This window comes from Salvia splendens, chromosome 21 (genome assembly GCF_004379255.2).
Source record: "Salvia splendens isolate huo1 chromosome 21, SspV2, whole genome shotgun sequence".
Lineage (NCBI taxonomy): Eukaryota > Viridiplantae > Streptophyta > Magnoliopsida > Lamiales > Lamiaceae > Salvia > Salvia splendens.
Genome location: NC_056052.1, coordinates 10,340,829 through 10,361,967, shown reverse-complemented (window position 1 = coordinate 10,361,967; position 21,139 = coordinate 10,340,829). Strand labels below are relative to the sequence as shown.

The window sequence follows — 21,139 nt, the reverse complement described above, 5'->3', positions numbered from 1 at the left end:
CTCCGTAGGCCAACTGCCTGATTGTGGCAGTGCACTTTCTGTATAGGCGAGTGAGGGTCTACCACTCGCATCCTCCCTGAACCGAAAATACTTGTACCTACGCTCTAAAGCATTAATGATACTCATAAATATATCCGGGTGCCCTGATCTTTAAAATGCCGCCGGAAAAAGGTCGCCCCAAACCGCGTCTGCTTAACGAAGTAGTCGTCAAACAACCGTTGGTGGGCACCAACGTGGTCCCATGGTACTACATCTCGACGATGGATGGGGCGAGGTACCGCCTCTTGCTGCTGGTGCAAGTGCTCTTGCACCATCCGATTTATCTCCGCGGACGTATAGGCTCGCAACTCTTTGTTGATTCGCTGTGACTCGTCAGCATCCCCACCACTAGCCATTTTTTGATCCACAAATCAAATGAGAAATGTAGAGAGAAGGAAGAGAAACTCGTTAATGCAAATGATGCAAATGAAATGAAGTGCAACGAACCGTATATATAGAGTTTTGAAAAAAATAAAATAAATCAAAAAATGAGGTCGTCCATCCGCTCGTTCGTCACGTCACCACAATAGCAGACGAACGAACGAACGAGCGACCGGCTAATGCTACCCCAACACGGATGACCGTTCGTCCGTTGCCCGCTCGTCGACTGCAATGGTGGACGAACGCGACGGACGAGCCGCTAGCCGGTCACTCGTCCGTCTGTACGGACGCTATTGTGGATGCTCTAAGAATATATTTGATGTGTTATCAGTTTTCACCAGTGTTTTAAAAACCGGACCAGACCGGTCTGACCGCGAACCGGTGCCTAGTCCGGTTCGGTTTGGACTATTAAACCAGTTGGAGGATGAGCCGTTTTGGACCGGATAAACCGGCCGGTTCATCCAGAAACCGGTTTGACCACTTTTTCATTTTATTATGGTTTTCCAAAAATTATAAAACTGCTCCCCACAAAAATTGAAACCGGTTGTGGGCCCGACCCCACTTTTTCTGTCTGCTCTCTGGCAAGAGCACAACACCCACAGCTGTGCTCTTCCGCAAGGACGAGCACAATTAATTTAAAATTCAATTACACAAAAACATTCCATAATACTTAAATTTATTAAAAAACCACAATAAATATTACAAATTACAAATAAAATAAAAAAGACATAATTAAAATCCTAAAAATTAAAAATTACATAATTAAAATCCTAAAAATTAAAAATTACATAATTAAACTCCTAAAAATAAAAAATTACATGATTATTGGCTAATATTACCCGAGGAAGACTACGCATCCGGCGGCACCAACCCCAATTGTTTTTTGAGACCCAATATCATGTCCTCGTGCGTTTGAAGTTGCGTGGGGGTCATAGTTGACCTATCGGCCATATTGAGTTGGGCCAAAAGGGCCAACAACGAGTTGTTCGGGGGTGGAGGTGGAACATAGGGTGCGGGTTCGGGGGCGGGGGCCGATGGAGTCGCGGAGCGCCGACGGTCGGCCGCCGCCTTCTTCCTTCCTTGCGGTCGGCGTTGGAAACCGCTTGGTCCGGCGTCGGGGCTACCCAAGTTAGCTCCGGCGAGTTGGCTAGCCACTTCTTCGGAGCCGGAGTCGGATAGGGATACCGACCTTGACCGTTTGGAGAGCCGCTAGAGGAGGATGTTACGCCTCCCATATACCTCGGGTGGAACCGCGTTTCCTGCCAAACGTTGAGGTACTTGAACGACTTTCCGTTCAAGGATTGGTAGGTGCTCAGCGCGGCAGTGATGATGTCGACCTCGCTCCGGCCGCTCCCGGCATTCCGCGACTCCTGGTTGAACTTGCCAATTTCTTCGTTGGCTCGGCAGATGCAGTTGCGCACCATACTCTCGTTGCGCTCGATCGTTCCCGGCGGCCGGTTTGCATTGTACCGGCGAGAGACGCGCCACCAAAAGTGATCACCGGATTGGTTCGTGCCAACCGCCGCATCTTCGGAGATTTCGAAGTACGCCTTGAACAATTTATCCATCTCCGCCGGAGTGTACGGTGTGCGGACACCAGCGCGAGTAGGAGGAGTCGGAGTTTGGGAAGGGGCGGTCGACCCAGGCTCCGGTGTCCACCCGTATCGCCCTTCGGAGGCACCTTGGTCGTCGATTGGGTATGGCCGGTAGCCACCCGGAACGGCCGAATCTTGGGTGAGAGGAGGGGCCGAATATTCCGTTTCCGGACTAGGAAACGGTTGTCCCCCGAACCATTGGGGGTTCCAACAGTGAGAGGGCGGGTTGTCATCGCCTTAGCCGGACATTGTTAGGGTATGAGAGAATGAAGATGAAAATGGATATGGGAGAATGAAGATGAGAATGGATATTGGAGAATGAAGATGAGAATTGTGTAGTTTGATATGAATTTTTTGGTGTGAAAGTGGGGGTATTTATAGATGAAAGTGTGTATTTTTGGGGGGAAAAAAATAAATAAAATAAATAAAAAAAGTGTAAAAAACGGTAATAAACGGTTATAATTTTTTTGGGAAGTGAAATTTTTTTTATTTTTTATCAGTTTTTTTAATTAAAAACCAATTTTAAATAAAAAAAAAATTGAAGGCAACGGCTATGCCGTTGCCCAATCCCGTGCCGCCACGTCAGCTGCTCGCTGGCGCGGCGCTGCTTCGCCTTGCCAACGGCGCGGACGGCGGTGGCGACCGTCGCCACCGTTGCGGATGCTCTTAGACCTCCTTGTCATTAGACTGTAACCTCCACTACTCCACTACTTTTATTTATCTGACATAGTACGAACTTTAATTATATTTATATCAATATGCAAACTGCCGAATTTTATCATGCATACTGTAATCAATTTTATATATTGTTCCCTAAATAACTAATACTATCAACAATTTATGTATACGTACAATTATAATAAAAAATTATTATAATTGAAAAATCTTTAAAATATATATTTACACATATTTTTTTAAACAATTTAACATTATGTTGCAATGATATACTCCTATAATCTAAAAAATTATCATTTTATAATTTTATATAAATTTAATCATTTTAAGTATAATAATGTAGTAATTTTATTTATCAACCACTAATGAAATAATGTTTATCATTTCTAAGTTTTAATTATAATTTTATCTATAATTAAATTTTAATGTTCATATATGATAATATATACATATAATAATGTAATTTAATCATTTTTGTATAATAATTTATATTTAATGATACTAAATTTATTTTTTAGATATATATATATATATATATATAGGTCCATGATCAATTGAGATTTTTTAGGCTAATTGAGAAATGAGATGCAACATCAGCCACTCATTTTTATTAAATGAGTGGTCCAGATTTTGCCACACAAAAAATATTTTTAGATTAATTTATTATGAAAGGGTATAATGGTAAATTTATTATGAAAGGGTACAATTTATGCCGATTGAACCTCCGGATGAACGTCTTCCACCTACGGCCGGCGACCAGCTCCGACCACTCGCGGATCTTCATCACCGCGCCCACGCCGCGAAGCCACAAGGAGTTGCCGCTGGAAGAGATCTCCGCGGCGCGTATCCTCTGCCACCACGTGGGGCCCGCGGGGTTCCGATCGAAGCAGGGGAAGCTGAAGCAGCCGCGGCGGCGGAAGAGCGATTCAGATGAATCGTCGAGCGGTTGTATGATCTGGATGGGGGTTTCGCGAGGATCCATTGTATATATAGAGTTGTATAGGCAGGGAGGGGGAGATTGTTATGGTCGGCGAAGTATTTTCTTCTGACTCATATCACATCTCTCTGGATTTGTATGAAATCGCCGGAGACGCCGCCGGAGGTGGAATCCCTAGCTCGTCGTCCGACGCCTCGAGCAGATAGCCTAGATCCGGTCGCGATTCGCCGGAATCCGACACCAATTCGACGATTCCTTCCTCAACCTCTCCGGATTTGCCGCAATCCGACGCCGATTCGACGATTCTTTCCTCAGCCGCTCCGGATCTGTGACTGGGAGGAAGGGGAAGCTGGGGATCGCGGCGGATATATTCTCGGTGGCGCCGTCGGTTGTGGTGGTGGAGGTGAAGAAGTCGAGCGGTGATACGTTGGAGTACAACCAGTTCTGCAGCAAAGAGCTGAGACCGGCGCTCAAGGATATTGTTTGGACTGGGAATTTCGTTCCTGCTTGAATTGTTTTTCTTCAATAAAATATTACTGTGTGTGTGTGTGTTTATTTGTTGGATTTGAGATTTAGATTTGATTGTGAGAGCATCTGAATTGAATTGAATTAGATTTTGATTCAGTTTACTTTATTCCTCTCTCAAAACATCAATCCCAATAAAACTAGTCAGCTGGTGACACTATGTCAACTAGGGTGCATATCGTGTCAACGGCACATACATGTAATGTCAACTACGGTACATATCGTGTCAACTACACGTACACGCAATGTCAACTGTGTTACAAGTCATGTCAACTACACATACAACCATGTCAACTGCACATAGAAACCATGTCAACAACAATTATAAGTCATGTCAACTAGACATACAAGCCATGTCAACAATCCGACACATTAAAACACGAAATGACACTTATACCCCCGTGTTGACATAATGTGATAGCTGTTGACATTTCACAAATCTTGTGGATTAGTGGCTGAGATTGCATCTCATTTCTCAATTTAGCTAAATTATCTCAACCTAACAGCACCCTATATATATATATATATATATATATATATATATGAAAATGATCAATACAAAACTTGATCTCAATACAAAATCCAGATCAAATCCTGACCATGAGATTTGACAATCCAATGGTCAATAATTAAACAAAAACACGGAGGGTCATTGTAAAGCAGTTTTAGGTCATATTATAAACTTTGGGTATGAGGTCATGTTAAGATCATTTCATGTCATCCTTACTATAATGACGTAAAAATAAGCTTATAATGACGTAAAAATAAGCTTTTGTATGCTTGGTTCTGCATTTTTGTATTAAGAATGGTTTTACATGGATCAAAACCATATATATATATATATATATATATATATATATGATTTATGATGTGTAATTAATACAATATTTGGTCATATATTAAATTATAATATTTTTTATAATATATATTTATTTATGTACATTATTTCGTTTCGTCCAGTGGTTCAATCGGTCAGACCAGTTGAACCATTAACCAGTAGCCTCACCGATTCGCTTACCGATCCGATTTTTAAAATATTGGTTTTCACGCTGGATACTTTATCCTTTTCTAATATTCGCATAAAAAATCTGACACATTGGCAGTATATCCAAATAGTAAATTATATTTCAATATTAAATCGAGTTGTCAAACTCAAATACAACACGTGGAAGCATTCTCGTATTGTTGAATATTAAAATACTAATAATACATCATCCAAATTGAATGTTAAGTAACTTGTAGTAATCTTGTATAGTTCTTCAACACGGCTCCTTACTCCGTGTTTGGCGATCTTCATCGCACACGTTCTAAGAGTATCCACAATCGTGCTCTTGCCAGCGTCACGGTTGTAGGCCTGACCCCACTTTTTCTGCCTGCTTTCTGGCAAGAGCACAACACCCACACCTATGCTCTTCTGCAAGGACGAGCATAATTCAATTTAAAATTCAATTAAACAAAATCATTTTCATAATATGAAAATTCATTAAAAAACCGAAATAACATTACAAATTACAAATAAATTTAAAAAGACATAATTAAAAGCCTAAAATTAAAAATTACATAATTAAAATCCTAAAAATTAAAAAAACCACTACTCGTTGCCGAATAATATTACAAATTATAAAAATAATAAAAATTGCATAATTAAACTCCTACAAAATAAAAATTACATAATTAGACTCCTAAAAATTTAAAATTACATAATTAAAATCCTAAAATTTGAGATTGAGAGAGTTGTTTGGTAAATGAGAGTATTTATAGATGAAAGTATGAATTTTGGGGTAAAAATAATGAAAAAAATAAATTAAAATGTGGAAAAAATGGATATATTTTATTAGGAAGTGGGAAAATATTTTTTTATTAATTTTGAATTTTTCAGATTTTTTCGATTTTAAAAAAAATAATAAAAAATGATAAATCAACGGGCCAATTAGAGCATGCCACGTCGCCGCCCCGTGCTCTTGCCGCTGGCACGGCCGTGCTCTTAGCTAAGAGCACGTCCGTGCCAGCGGCAAGAGCGCAGCGGCGGCGGAGCGTGTCCTTGCCAGCGGCACGAACAGACGATGAGCACAAGCTCACCATTGTGGATGCTCTAAGGAGTGTGGATGCTCTAAGGAGTGTTTACCCTATAAGAATTTCAATCCTAAACATTCTAAAAATTGAATTCTTTTCAGAAATGATGCACTATGGTCAACCTATATAATTCGAATTCTTTTAAGAAATGATGCACTATGGTCAACCTATATACTAATTCTCAACTACTTCATTCAGTTTACATGATTTGAACTTAAATATAAGCCAAACAGTAGCCCATATTTCTGACTTCGACCTAATCAAAAAGTTGAATGACAAAATTAACACCAATTGTGAGCGAAAAGATGGTGAGGTGGAAAGCAAGGGCAAATATGAAAAATAACATTAATTTTTAGTGGAGAAATCAATGCAGAAATAAATCTCAGCAACTTTCAAAGATTTAAATTCTCGTCCAATTCGCATGAACAGTGCGGACCGGCCATTTTAGCTTAGGCTTCCAAGAATTAAAAGTGGAAGGTGAACATCCAAATTTCTCCTAAATGGACCAAGAATTGGCCAAATCTTATAGCGTGAACACGCAACTTCATTATGATTAATGTAGTTTGTGAGCCCTACTATTCCTCCTAGTCATTTTATATCTCATTTTTCTTTTTTCGTCCGTCCGTCAATAAATATTTCATTTCAATTTTATTCCACTAAATTTTTTCAATCCACTTACTTTTTAAAGTCAAACTATTTCCTAAACTTTGTACGAGACATGGAGATATGAGGCACTTAATCACGTGAACGGAGGGAGTATTAGATAATATTCCAAACAACACTTATAAAAAACAGATAGGATTATAACAAACAATTACGGTGGCGTTCAGTTGTCATAACTAATATCATGAGACTATTCATCTAGAATTAAGTTGTGGGATTATTTTAGTTGGAGGGGGAGGTATGACTAATTATCATGAGACTATTCATCTAGGATTAAATTGAAGAGTTAAATCTTATGAACCAAAAATGATACATATTTAATTATGAGATTTAATATTATCAACTGAACACCCGCTACTAGTATTATCCAATCTTTCACCATTGAATAAATACTTAACCAAGTGAAAGATCTAATCATAAATCACTGTACAATACCTCCATTTTCCCTCCAATCATTCTCTCTCGAATTTTTCTGTTTCTATCTCTCCAACTGAAAGAGTAGAACACAACAAACCGTCTCTTTCAAGGTTTTGTGTTTCTTCTAAATTTATTTCTTTTCATTTTCTTTTTTGGCAGTTACCAGTCTTGTTCATGATGTATCATCTTTCGTCTATCTCTGTAAGATTTTTGGGGATTTGTCACTAATTGAGGTGGGTTTTTATTTTTATTGTGATTTTCTCCAATAATTTTCCCAATTTAAGGTGTGGGCTTATGTGCTAAATATGCAATTAAATAGATTTATGTCATTAGGCTTTTGCATGTGAAGTGGTAAGTCATCAATTTCCAGTGGTTTGCATGAATTATTGTTATCTTTTGTTTTCTTGATTTGGGGAAATCATTATTGTTGATGATATTTTGTTATGGGCTTCAATTTTACTGTTTGTAGTTGATCTTTATGCATTTTTCACTTGTTTCAATTTGATTTGTTAACTGTTCAAAACATTTACTGTCTTGATCCATATTAAATGTTAGTTTGGATGCAATTATCCATTTTTAAAATTTATTGTATTTGTTCCTTTCGTTAATTAATTTATATTTGGTGTGGAGCAAAGTAGGTGATTAAATATGCTGGATGTGCATGTGCTACTTTATTGCCTGCATATTTTGTTGAGTTTTTTTTCATAAAAGCAAGTTCCTTTTTATTTGCCTTCTTATTTTAATGATTTTTTTGTGAAGTTTCATTTTGCTGAATTAGGTTTTAAGCATATGTCTATTTGTTTCTCTTTTGGTTGATGCACTTATTGTGATTGTCCATGTTGATCATTTTCTGGTTTGGTACATTAATTAGTTATTGTTAAATAAAAAGTTCACATCTAATTTATATGATCTTTGTCTATTTTGTTTATGAACTTGCGGCATCCAGAGATGTCATCATACTTCGTTACTATTTAACTGTTTTTGCATGAAGTGATTTCAATGAAGCAGTCGAAAAATCCTTTTGTTGGTAAGTTCTAGGGATCCATCATGTGTATTTGATTTCAATAATTTATCCCATCGTTGCTTAAATCTGTATTTGTAGGTCATTCGAAAGCCCCTTTATCTAGTCTTTCCGATAAAGAGAAAAGAGCTTGGAAACTTCCGAATGCCAGTTCGTATCATGCTTCTACGGATGCTAGTCTGTTTTCTACCTCTTTGCCTGTCTTCTCGCATGTGAAATGTGAGCACAAGCAATTTTAGTTATTAAAAGTTTCCCTTTCCCCTTACTTTTGCAGTAAGGTCTTAGCATTGTGCGTTTTTATCTGCAGTTGGTTTTCATGAATCTGAACGAGTCATGTCCATTGATGACGGCTTCCCTAGGCTTACTAAAGATCGTGTAGCAAATGAAGTTAAGGATCCGCGCGAAGATACTGAACCAAATACCATGGGAAACGTTCTTCCTGGTGATGAAGATGAACTTTTTGCTGGCATAATGGATGATTTCGATCTTAGTGGGTTGCCGACTCAACTTGAGGAATTGGATGATGATATTTTTGGAAGTGGAGGAGGTCTGGAAATAGAATCCGAGAGTCATGAGAATCTAGTGAATGGTATATCGAGGTTAAGCACGTCGGATGGAATTAGTGGGAGCACTATTGCTCCGTATGGTTTCACAGGTGGTGTTGCAGCTGTCAGTGGCGAACACCCATACGGAGAGCACCCGTCAAGGACGTTATTTGTTCGTAATATCAACAGTAATGTGGAGGAGTCCGAGCTGAAGTCTCTCTTTGAGGTATTGTATGCTATTCTCAAGATCACCTCATTTTTCTATCATTGCCACTGACCATTTCATAGCCGTGTTTGCTTTTTACCTTACTTATTTTTCTGCTATATTCACCCAAATTTGTATCTTGTTTAGTGTAGTGCCCTGTCTTTTGCATTTAATCATCTAGCTAATGATAGAGAATGTGAATGTCGTAATTCTTAGACGAATGCGAGAACACGAAGCTGGAATCCATTTATTGCAGCTGGTTGCTTTCCAGAATACTTTAGATTCTTGGACTTTTCATCTCGTACCAGTTAAATGATAATATCATGAAGGGTTCTAGTTTTTGTCACGTCATGTGAATAAGATGATAGACAATGTAGAAAAACATAGTCGACAACTTTTGGTCTATGGAGATAAGGAAAATACCTGTTTCTGGTAGTTTTAAAAGAATTAGTTGATTCATATTTTATATCTTATGCTCCCATAGCAATTAAAGAGCAACTCCTCTATGAATGCAGTTGTTTCTGCTATACTGAATTTTTTTCATTTCATTCAAATAGCAATTCGGAGATATCAGAACTCTTTACACTGCATGTAAACACAGGGGATTTGTGATGATATCTTACTATGATATCAGAGCTGCCCGCACTGCAATGCGTGTGCTACAGAGCAAGCCTTTGAGACGAAGAAAACTCGATATTCATTTTTCGATTCCTAAAGTATGAATTAAATACCATTTCCGCTTAACAACATAATAAATTGCCGACGAATAACCTTTTATAAACTATTATTTCCTGCTCTTGCAGGATAACCCGTCAGATAAGGACGTTAACCAAGGGACTTTGGTGGTGTTTAATTTGGATGCATCCGTATCTAATGATGACCTTCGCCAAATATTTGGAGCTTATGGCGAAATTAAGGAGGTATCATATTTCCTTCAAGTACCTACTCGAACCTTATAATGTACATGTTGCTTCTACCTGGTGCACCTCCGCAACCTTTGACTAAACTACTATCCGTGTGTGTTGCTCGAAATGCAGATAAGGGAAACACCTCATAAACGGCACTATAAGTTTATCGAATTTTACGATGTTCGAGCTGCAGACGCAGCCCTGAAGGCTTTAAATAGAAGTGATATAGCTGGAAAACGCATAAAGCTTGAGCCTAGCCGGCCTGGTGGGGCCCATCGGAGGTGCATCCTCTATTCATTTTAAAAAGACGAGATATTATGAATCATTGAAGATTTCTGGATCCATTATTGTCTACTGATATGGAAGTCTGTCCCGATTTATTGAAGGTGCATTGTTTCCTTTTTTGTTGTTGCACAGCTTAATGCAGCAGCTTGGTCAAGAGCAGGAGCAAGATGAAGCTCGAGCTTTCCTTCACCAAACCAGTTCTCCTTTACCTGATTCTCCTCCAGGCATGTTGTTGGTGCTGTCATTTTCAACAATTTTTTACTTGTTTCCATTGCGATTTTTGTGTTTTCCAATTACATGAAGAGAAATGATCAAAAATATTGTTGCAGGTAGCTGGACCAATTATGGCAGTCCAGTCGAGCGCAATTCACTACATGGTTACAGTCCAAAGCCAAAGTTGGGAAGTCTGAGCCCTGTGGGAAGCAGCCACTTAACGGGCTTGGCTTCTATTCTTCCGTCTCATGCATCAAATCCTGCAAAAATCGCGCCAATCGGTAAAGATCCGGGAAGGATGACCCACACAAACCAGGTTGTCAGCAAGGCTAACAACGGGCAAGGAGTGGCTTTTCAGAATTATTATTCGATTCCTGATCCAAACATAAGCTCCAGTCCCGGGCTAGTCTCGTCGTTTGATTACTCCAAGCCATCCAGTATCGGGATGCTTTCTGGTCCTCAGTTTCTTTGGGGAAGTCCCTCTGTCCAGTCCGAGCACGCCAATTCATTGGCATGGTCGTCTTCGTTGAAGTCCCATCCTTTTCCTTCCAGTGGTCAGGGAGTTGGTTTCCCTTATCCTAGTCAGCGTGGTTCGTCTCTCGGGTCTCATCACCAGGTTGGATCTGCTCCATCTGGTATTCAACTGGAAAGGCATCTTGGATATTTCCCTGATTCTCCGGAAACTTCATACATAAATCAGGCAGCTTTTGGAGTAACTAATTTCGGTCGCAACGGTAGGAACCATGCTATGAATGTCGCCGCTCCTGGGGCTGTGAATATTGGAGGAGTCACTTTCACTGGAAACTACACTGATAGTGGTTCTTCTAGTTCCCGAATGATGTCAATGACAAGAAATGAGCCTATATATTACGGGAATGGTTCTTTCGGAGCCACCAGCATTGATGGAATGATTGATCGTGCTCGTAGTAGAAGGGTCGAGAGTGGAGGCCAGATGGATAACAAGAAGCAGTATCAACTTGATTTGGAGAAGATTATGAGTGGTGAAGATAGCCGAACTACCTTGATGATTAAGAACATACCAAACAAGTAAAACTTAAAAATATATTTCTTAGGTTTGGCCCGAGTTGTTTTGTTTTTGACTTGTTTTCTTCTATATGATCTCGTTAGGTATACTTCAAAGATGCTACTGGCTGCTATCGATGAAACCCATAAAGGCACATACGATTTTCTCTATTTGCCAATCGATTTTAAGGTAAAGTTGTGGTGGATTAGTGTTCTTTCCCCTCTTTTAGTAATCTTGAAAAGGGAAATTAATTTATTTCATTTGACCAGAATAAATGCAATGTTGGATATGCCTTCATCAATATGGTGGCGCCTACACACATCATCACTTTGTACGAGGTTCGTATTTGATCTCATCGTTCAGTCACTTATTGTGAAAGTCTCCTTATGCTCTGTCGTATTTAATGGGGTGTACCTAATTGCACACTATTGGTTGTTGCAGGCGTTCAACGGGAAGAAATGGGAAAAATTCAACAGTGAAAAGGTAGCTTATTTGGCGTATGCTAGAATTCAGGGAAAGATTGCTCTCGTGTCACACTTTCAGAATTCAAGTTTGATGAATGAAGACCAGCGTTGTCGACCCATTGTCTTTCAATCGGAGGGCCAAGGGACTGGTGATCCGGTATGTTTTAAGTTACTATAACATAAAATTGCGCTATATTTCTCTAAAGTGTTTGCTTTGTCGATAATGACTAAATAGTCAGATCCATCCCAATCCATCACCATTTTTCCAAATTTATCCTACACTTATCCACTTTAACCAATTAATACCCAAACTATGTAGATCTAGACATAGATAAATTTTCAGGAACTTGAAAGCCGAGTAGAATCGACAGGAATTTGATATAGATATAGATATGCTCGGAATTGAAGCTGCATAAAATTATCTCTGCTTGCCTTTATGTGATATATTGCTATATATATATGTATTGCTCGTCTGGAAACCTGATCTGAAGTCGTGTTTGGAACGCTCAGGAATGGTTCCCGTCTGGCAATCTCAACATCTTTATCCGTCAGCCAGATGGATCCTACTTAGGAGATTCTCTGGACAGCCCGAAGGGCAATCCGGACATTTTCAGAGGCTGAGTGCCAAATCTCAATGAGAATTCAGGGAAAATATGCGCCAAACTCTCTGTATAGTTTTGCATATAAAACGTGTTTCTATTGGTAGATGAGGTCAATTGTGCATATGGCTACACTTCTACTAGGACAGTGTCCTCTTCTTTTTGCGATGGATACTTTTTTTTTATCTCGTGGAAGAATATATTTAACGAAGCAGCGCACCATTTTGTCTGTGCGTATTCCGGCAGCTGAAGGAAGACAAAGAAGCGTCCGACGATAGGCTCTGTTCTGTTCTGCATTTCTTCACCTTACATGTATGTCTGTTCCCCTTTCAGACACTTAGCTTTTCCATTTTTTTTTTCTTTTTTTCTGCTCAATGTTTAGTACTTTAGAGAATCGGAGGTATGTAGATTTGAGCAAGTGTGTAGCGCTTTTCTTGTTTCCTTCAGTCTTATGCTAATAACAGAAACACGCTTTATTACATTTCTCTATTTCTTCGTCGTGCTCGAACTATGATTTTGCATTCTGGTTAATTTCAATTATATCAGCAACTTTAACTCAGTTTGCAAGTTTAACATAACATTTGAAATATAATCACAATCATCTTATTTTTTTTTCCAAATTAACAACCTCGATGCTGTTGGAATCAATGCTTGTGTTTTATTTCATTCAACACAAGTGACATATAAAGTAAGATTTGGTTGTGCTTGGGTGGAAAAACTTCTCACTGTTAGTATATTGTACCCATTTTCAGCTTTCTTCAATTATTCTCTTTTTTGATTGACTAATCCAATTAATTTGAATTTTCTAGCTCTACCCTGTCAGTTAAATGTTCCAAATTATATCCTACTTGAAAAACGAATTCCTTAATATTAATCACGATTTCTATCAGAGGTTATTTCGATTTTAATATTAATACAATATTGTAAACACGAAAGAAATATAAATAGCAATATTGTAACTAGCTCGTAGAATTTTTTTATTATACAATTGGTTATTAATATAGTTACCAATATAAACACGAAATAAAATGCCTTTCTTTTCTTTTCTCAAATTTTTTAAGTAAAAACAGGAGATGACAAGACAACGGATAACTAACTATATTTACTATTTCCATTTTTTAATACCCATGGATTGAACGGCATCTAGATTTTATTATTATGTATCTCGTGATATTGATTGGTCTTAATTTCTTGTTAGTACGAACAAAAGAATCACTCATTTGATTCATTTGAATATATAATTGCAATGATGGAATGTATCTATAAGAATTGATACTCCCTACTGGATTTATTATAGGTGTTCTTGATATTGTTTTCCACAAATCAAACTATATTATAAACGTAATTAATAATATTCATTACGTGTACTATGATGGAAGAAACACCTACAAAATAAATATTCTCCGATCCGTAAAAATATGAATTATTTTTTTTAGTCCGTTCTGAAAAGTATGAACTTTCTAATTTTAGAAATCCAATTACACTACTAATATTGTGGACCCCACTATCTACTAGCACTACTTCTATTATTATTTCTTTATATCTCTTTTACTTTACCAATTATACATAAAAATTTATTCCTAACCAAGTGTTCATATTTTTCAGGGAAGAGGTACTAGAATTCTTTACTCTACTCGTAGCATAATAGTCCATAGTTAAAAATTAATTAAAGGAAAATTGGTTAGAAACATAAGAATGCGTAAAGAAAGTGAAATTGGTCAGATTAATCATGATCTTTCACAAAAGTCTGATATTTTCCACAAACTTTAAAAGTGGTCTTAAAATCACCAACTTTTCAAATTGTGTGGATTTCCCACACTGAAGTTTCCGGCATAAATTTTGCCTACGAGGAACGCCGACACTAATTTTAGAGCATCCATATATCATCATCATCTCATCTTCCCCATAAGATAGAATGTAGCTCCGATTATTACATGTAGTGTTTTTTTAGCATTCCACTTAGGCAAAATTTATACTGGAAAATCTGCTCAATTCAAAAAGTTGGTGATTTTTAAGACCATTTTTAATTATAGTACGAAATACCATATTTTAGTGAAAAAATCATGATTTTTATAACCGTTTTTCCTAAAAAATAATTATAAGTAACAAAGAATTATGGGAAAACAAGAAAATACTATGGAACCGACACATCCATAAAATACAAATCATGGCATATATACCATACACATTTCTACATTGAGTTAATATGATTTATAGTCGTTGTTGTAGGTGTGCATGGACTACAATTTTCATACCCTTGTGCAATTAAACATCATTTTCACCAACTATAGCCATATACGACGTCTTAATTAATTAATTAATTCTTCCCACTATATTTATCCATCTCCAAAAAATTTCTCTTCATAATAATACACACTTCTCGAATTGATTTCCCAAAAATAAAAATAATGGGAAAAAAGAAATCAAATGGATCAACTCCCATAAAGAAACCACAACTCACCAATTCGATGAAGATTTTGCGGCCAAAAGTGTACATCATAGACACTTACAACTTCAAAAGCCTCGTCCAACAACTCACCGGAAATGGCAAATATCATCAAGATTCACAACATCATCATCATCATCATCATCATCATCATCATACCGAGGAGGGTATGAGCGTCGCACCAACTCTGAAGCGCGAGATGGAAATTTATAAGGGTTTAGAGGCGATGCTGATGGAGATGGATTCGGACTCGGGTGATAATTATGATATTGCATGTAACTATGATCACATATTTCAGCAAGATCTTGATAATCAGCACCATATTTGTGCGTATGACTACGATTTGTCTAATTTTATTGTTAATTAATTGGTTGATTTGTATTAGAAATTCATGTGTTGTAGTATGATATAATTGTATGATATCCGGATAGTATTATTGATTTTAAGAAAAATGCATTGCCAGATTATGAATTTGTTCTCTCTCTCTATCTAATGAAGATCTTCTAATTTGAGATGCAACAACTACTGTTTATTATGGGATTAATAAAATAAGACAAAATAGCTAGAAATATACTCTCTTCGTCCCAATAAATATGAAACAATTGGGTTTCGACACGGAATTTTATGTAGTGTTGTTTTGTAAATTAACGAAGAGAGAGTGGAGTGAGAGAGAGGAGAAAAAAATAGAGATGATATTATTTCTATTTTAGGAACGGTTTAATTTTTAATGAGACGACTCAAAAAGAAAAATGTTTCATTTTGAATGGAACAAAAGAAATACTGAAATAACTCTTGTTATTCTTGGATCAAACTTGACCCTCTGTTACGTGAATTCTAGATGCAATGTGTCTCAAGAGGACCCTCGACCGATCTGTTGGTCATTTACGAACCACCGGCCTTAGATGCCCCTTGTTGTCCATGCTCCGCGGTGGCCCTTCCATCTTTTAACGACATCGATGAATTGGGATGACTAGACCACGATGGTAAGTTTCTTTAGCAATAGATGGACCTCACCATAATCGTCTTAGCCAAACCAGCCTTAAATTGGTTTCAAATCTTGCACCTTCGTTCCTCGTCCATTACGTGGGAACAACTTGCGATTGAATTCTTGATTTGATTCGATGAGTTCTTAGGACAGCTTACTCCATTTAATTAAATTTTTATGTACATAAGTGATAGTCATCACTTATAAATTCTACTAATAAAATTGTAAAAACAGTACTATTGTAGGAGTACCATTTTATTTATGTTTCTTAAACCGTGTCTCCTCTAAAAAGATGCCGTTAAATACCCTTGAAATATACTCCCTCCGTCCCAAGGAATATGATCCCTTCCTTGGGCGGCACGAGAATTTATGCAACTTTATTTTGTGTGTTAAGTGAAGAGAGTAAAGTAAGAGAGAATAAAGTAGAGATAAAGGTGTTTCCATTTTTTGTAACGGGTCATCTTGGTTGGGACAAACTAAAAAGGAAAGTGAGTCACGGAGGGAGTAGTAGATTAATAGTTTTCCCCTATAATAAAACTGTTGAGTAAGGAGAATTTTGAAAAAAAAACAAGATAGCTATTATAATTTTTTCTATAAAATTAAAGAAATTAAAAAGTTTTATATCTATGTTTCTTTATTCAAATATTGTATTCGTTTTTTTAATTATTTTTTCTTTGTTCGTCGTGTTTTTCATGATTTATACAAATTGTTTCTTTGACCTATTTGATCTGTAGCTTTAATTCTTATTTTTATTATGAATTAAATACATTCTTTCTTAAAAAAATATATTAACAGGCATAAAGTATAAATTAAGACCATTTCTTTAATTATTGAATTGTGAAATAAACCAAAAAAAGTTGTTTGTTTAATATACTCCCTTGACTATTTTGATATTTTTGTTTTCTTACAATTGCAGAGCTACCTATTGGTAGTATTATTAATGGCGAGAATCAACTTAGTTATAGGCAACGCCACTAAGAACAAAGCAGCAAATAGTCCTATCAGCACTATTTCGATAATTTTCTTTTCTATTTTCCATTGATTTAATTGTTTCATTTTCTTTTTTGATGTTGCTTAGTATATGCGTTGTTCTATGTATTATAGAGATATATATTTGGCTGAGTTATGATTTTTTATTATCAAGTTTTCATATAGTATAAAGATTATGCAAACTTTAAATATAGTGGCGTGTTGGAGCATAGGAGACTAATTAATGCAATTCAACTATTAATTTTTTTTATAGATTTCTTAAATAGATGTAAATAGATTGATCGGTCGCAAATTCAGTAATCTAACAGTTCAGAGTACCATGGTATATTGATCATACTTTAAATATTTTTTACAATAATTTAATTTTATTAAAATTCTAAAGTTTTTATAATTGATATACATATTTTTCATTTAATTTCAAGATTATTACCACAAACAATATTTGTTAATTTATTAAATTTATTATTAGTTTTATAAGGCTAAATTTTTATTGTATGCATATATATCTATATTATTTTTGCTTTAATTATAAAAATTAAAACTAATACAAAAATAATTAATGATTTGTGTATAACATGGGTGTTATTCTAGTTTTATTTAAAATTTGAGATATCAACTTCAATCAAATTTTTAACATTACTATCAAACTGATGCAGACTAATTAATAGCACACCCATGTATGTATATATAGAAATTGCTTACATATTCTATAATATTTTACTCTATTTTTTTATAATCATTGTATTTAATTTTTTCTCTATAAAAATTTAAATATTTTATTAGATAAATATCTATATTTAGAGAATATTATAAGTATAATTTTATAAGTAGGTAGTCTTATAAATGATCTAGATATTTTACTATATAAATCTAGATGATATCTAAAGATATTTCTATAACATAAAACTACTAATTCTTTCTACTACCAAAATCAAATTTATTTTCGTTTATTCCAACAAACTGTATACCATGCACGGTAAAAGATTATCTATAGTCTACTTTTATTAGTTTATTTTGTATAGTTTTTAAACTATCTTAGTTAGTTATTGTTTTGAGTTTGTCAAAACAAGTATTGATTCTCAATCTACGGTTATAGTGATAATTATTTTACTGATGACTTTAAGATAATAATAATAATAATAATAATAATAATAATAATAATAATAATAATAATAATAATAAAATATTATTATTATTATTATTATTATTAACGTGGCTACATTTTCTGTTTAATTATCTAAATACAAATTGACAAGGGCCAAATAAGTCAATTAAAAAATTTTAAAAAAATTATTTTTATTTGAGAGTTTGTTAGGCCTATTTATGAATTTTGAAAATTAATTCATTACTGATTGTACTTCGGCCTATTTTGTGATAGGTGGGTGAATTAAATATAATTTTGGGATGATGAAATCAACAAGGAAAGGGAGGTGTAAATACAGAATGAAAAATTTAAATAATATATATGTTTATTTTTCAATTGTAGAATGTAATATGCTAATTTGGGGCTAAATTAAATGTTGTGAGCTGAATTAGCCAGAATATCAATTTACCAATCTATTGGATTTACATCCCAGCTTTCATAGGATTTGTATGCAATCAATCCTTGTTTCTGCAATGATTTCACAAAGGATGGTGTAATAGTAGCCAAAAGAATTGAATGTGGCAATCTTCTTATCTCATCATGCAAAATAATACTCCCTCCGTCTCCAAAGAATATGCATTTTGGGGACGACACAAATTTTAATATAAAATTGATAAAGTAGGAGAGATGTAGAAAGAAAAAGTAAGTAAAGTATTGTTAGTAGAGAATGAGTTCCATCTCATTAGAGGGAATAGACTTTCCAAGTGCATATTCTTGTGGGACGGATTAAAAAGGAAAGAGTGCATATTTTTGTGGGACGGAGGGAGTATGCTGGTGTATATTTGGGCTTATTTTGAGTTATTTGCGATTTTGGGCTGATTTTAGTGGGGTTTGTGAGCCCTTTCCCAAGTATTTAGGAAATATTTACATTATAGAAGGAAATGTTTTTTTTCTTTGAATTCCATTAAATAAAAGTTTAGGTTAATATATTTTGGCTTTGAAGAAGGAGAGGGAAAGAGGGGTGACAAATTATTTAGGAAATCGCGAAGTATTCCATAAGTAGAAAGGTTGGAAGAAAACTTGGAAATTCCTCCAAACAAACTCTTTGTGGTCAATATTAGTGCTCCCTCCATTCCAACTAAGTTAAGTTAAAAATTTGGGCATGTAGATTAAGAAATTGTGTTGAAAAATAAGAGAGATGAATAAATTAGGAAAGATAAATAGAGAGTAAAGTAGGTGATGAAATAAAATAAGAGTGATTGGATGTTTTATTTTTTGTCAAAAAAGGAAATGACTCATCTTAGTTGGGACATCCCAAAAAGGAAACGACTCATGAACTTAGTTGGGATGGAGGGAATATTATTGTTAGGATTGGTATACTGAAAATCATATTTCGAGCATGTTGCACGGATAGAATTGTTTATATGCAATAAACTCTATGATCCACTAACCTAAGACGAGAAGAAGTAATTTTATCGCATTGATGTTTGCTTGTACATTTATAAGATATTTCTCAAACATTTAAATGTATAAGAAACAAATAAGTCTAATTCTTCTGCATAGTAGACTGGTCGTGAACGACATTCACAGAAGGTGACGCAGTCGGTTCTTGGTAGAAGAGAAATAGAAATATTTCACAACCTAGATAGGCTTTGGCTACCTATCGTGAAAGGTTGCAGAGTCAATCCGCTTGTTTCCTTAACTTAGGAAATAAACGACACTAGTGTGGTATAGCACTGAAGGATCTAACAGTTGAGATAAGTCTTTCTTGCTATTTACTGAAAGACGAGGTCTCGGTGATTGTTATTTTTTAATCATTGTTGACATAACATTGAGCATACGATATTGACCATGCACTACTTTGATTTATCAAATGGTGCGGATTTTTCGCAATCCAAGAATCCTGATTTCTTGGGTAGTGGTGATCAATGTCTAGAGGTGCTAGTATTGTTATTGCAATAAATCGTGTGTTGGGTGCGTCCAGTTTGATAATATTCTCAAGAGGTATTCGAAAAAGGTTTTATTATTCAGAAACCCGGCCGGTTGGAATTTATTCCAGAATAGTAAATAAAGATTTTGAACTAGAGAACTCTTGGCAAAATATATTAATTAATTAAAGTCAAATAGCAGACTTACATTAATAAATGGATATTTATATCTTAAACACAAAAATAATAAATTAAAGAGGTAAATCCCATAATACTCATAATTTGAGATTGGACGGACAGTCAATATTATTATACAATAGTGGATGATAATAATATTCTGTTTGGATTTGAATTAAATTTTGGCTCAATTTAATTAGTAAAAAGTCCAATAGGTTTGGCTCAAGTCCAACCTCCATGGATCCCTAATATGACCCATCATAAATCTATATAAAAAGAGATTAGAAAGGAGATTTAATGAGAATTTAATCTTAATTTTCGAAAGGAGGTTTGGCCCAAGTCCAACCTCCATGATTAATTAATCTCTAATCTGTCAAATAGATCTGTAGATCTGATTTATTTGTTTATGCATGACACTGTGCAGGGGCACCAAACCCCGGCAATTATATATATGACCTCCCAAACAAACTATACTGTTGCCATTGGTGTTCAGAATCGACCAATTATGATTATCAAAGCCAACTAAGATCAATTACCAACTAATCAAAGCAACAAAGTTTTCTTCACACGAGTATATATCCACGACAAGGTATGTATTGTTGTTATTGATGGTGGGAATCTCGTTAACTTTGCTAATACTTCAATGGTTCAAGAGTTGGGGTTACCCATAAAAACACTCCAAATCGTATAACTTACAATTTGATGAGAAGAGTGAATATTGGGTACTAGAGCAAGCTTTAGTGCCGTTTCCGATGGGATGGTATACTGATGTGATTCACTGTGATGCAATTTGATACTTGGGAGGTCATGGCAATACGATAGAAGAACCTTTCACAGCAGATATAGCAACACATACATGATACGAATTTATTACTCCCGCTGTCTCTAATAATTTGACACCATTTGACCCGGTACGGGTTTTAAGAAATGTAATAGAATGTGGGTTGGAAAAGTTAGCGG

General features: G+C 35.7%; 1 protein-coding gene and 1 pseudogene across 3 annotated transcripts; one reads left to right on the top strand and one right to left on the bottom strand.

Moving 5' to 3' along the window:
* Positions 1 to 21,139, bottom strand: part of LOC121784217 — a 98,407-nt pseudogene that overhangs the window by 65,351 nt on the left and 11,917 nt on the right.
* Positions 7,315 to 13,044, top strand: LOC121784800 (protein MEI2-like 2). 3 transcript variants are annotated; one of them, XM_042183032.1, is made up of 13 exons: positions 7,315 to 7,538; positions 8,252 to 8,332; positions 8,408 to 8,545; positions 8,634 to 9,097; positions 9,634 to 9,792; positions 9,880 to 9,996; positions 10,114 to 10,265; positions 10,402 to 10,493; positions 10,599 to 11,529; positions 11,611 to 11,695; positions 11,776 to 11,844; positions 11,948 to 12,127; positions 12,481 to 13,044. In XM_042183032.1, exons 2-13 carry the CDS (start codon positions 8,305 to 8,307, stop codon positions 12,589 to 12,591), a joined length of 2,526 nt encoding a protein of 841 aa, XP_042038966.1. In that variant the 5' UTR covers positions 7,315 to 7,538; positions 8,252 to 8,304; the 3' UTR covers positions 12,592 to 13,044. The 3 variants fall into 3 exon arrangements, with proteins under 3 accessions (XP_042038966.1, XP_042038968.1, XP_042038967.1); XM_042183033.1 differs by lacking the exon at positions 7,315 to 7,538 and adding an exon at positions 7,599 to 7,656; XM_042183034.1 differs by lacking the exon at positions 8,252 to 8,332.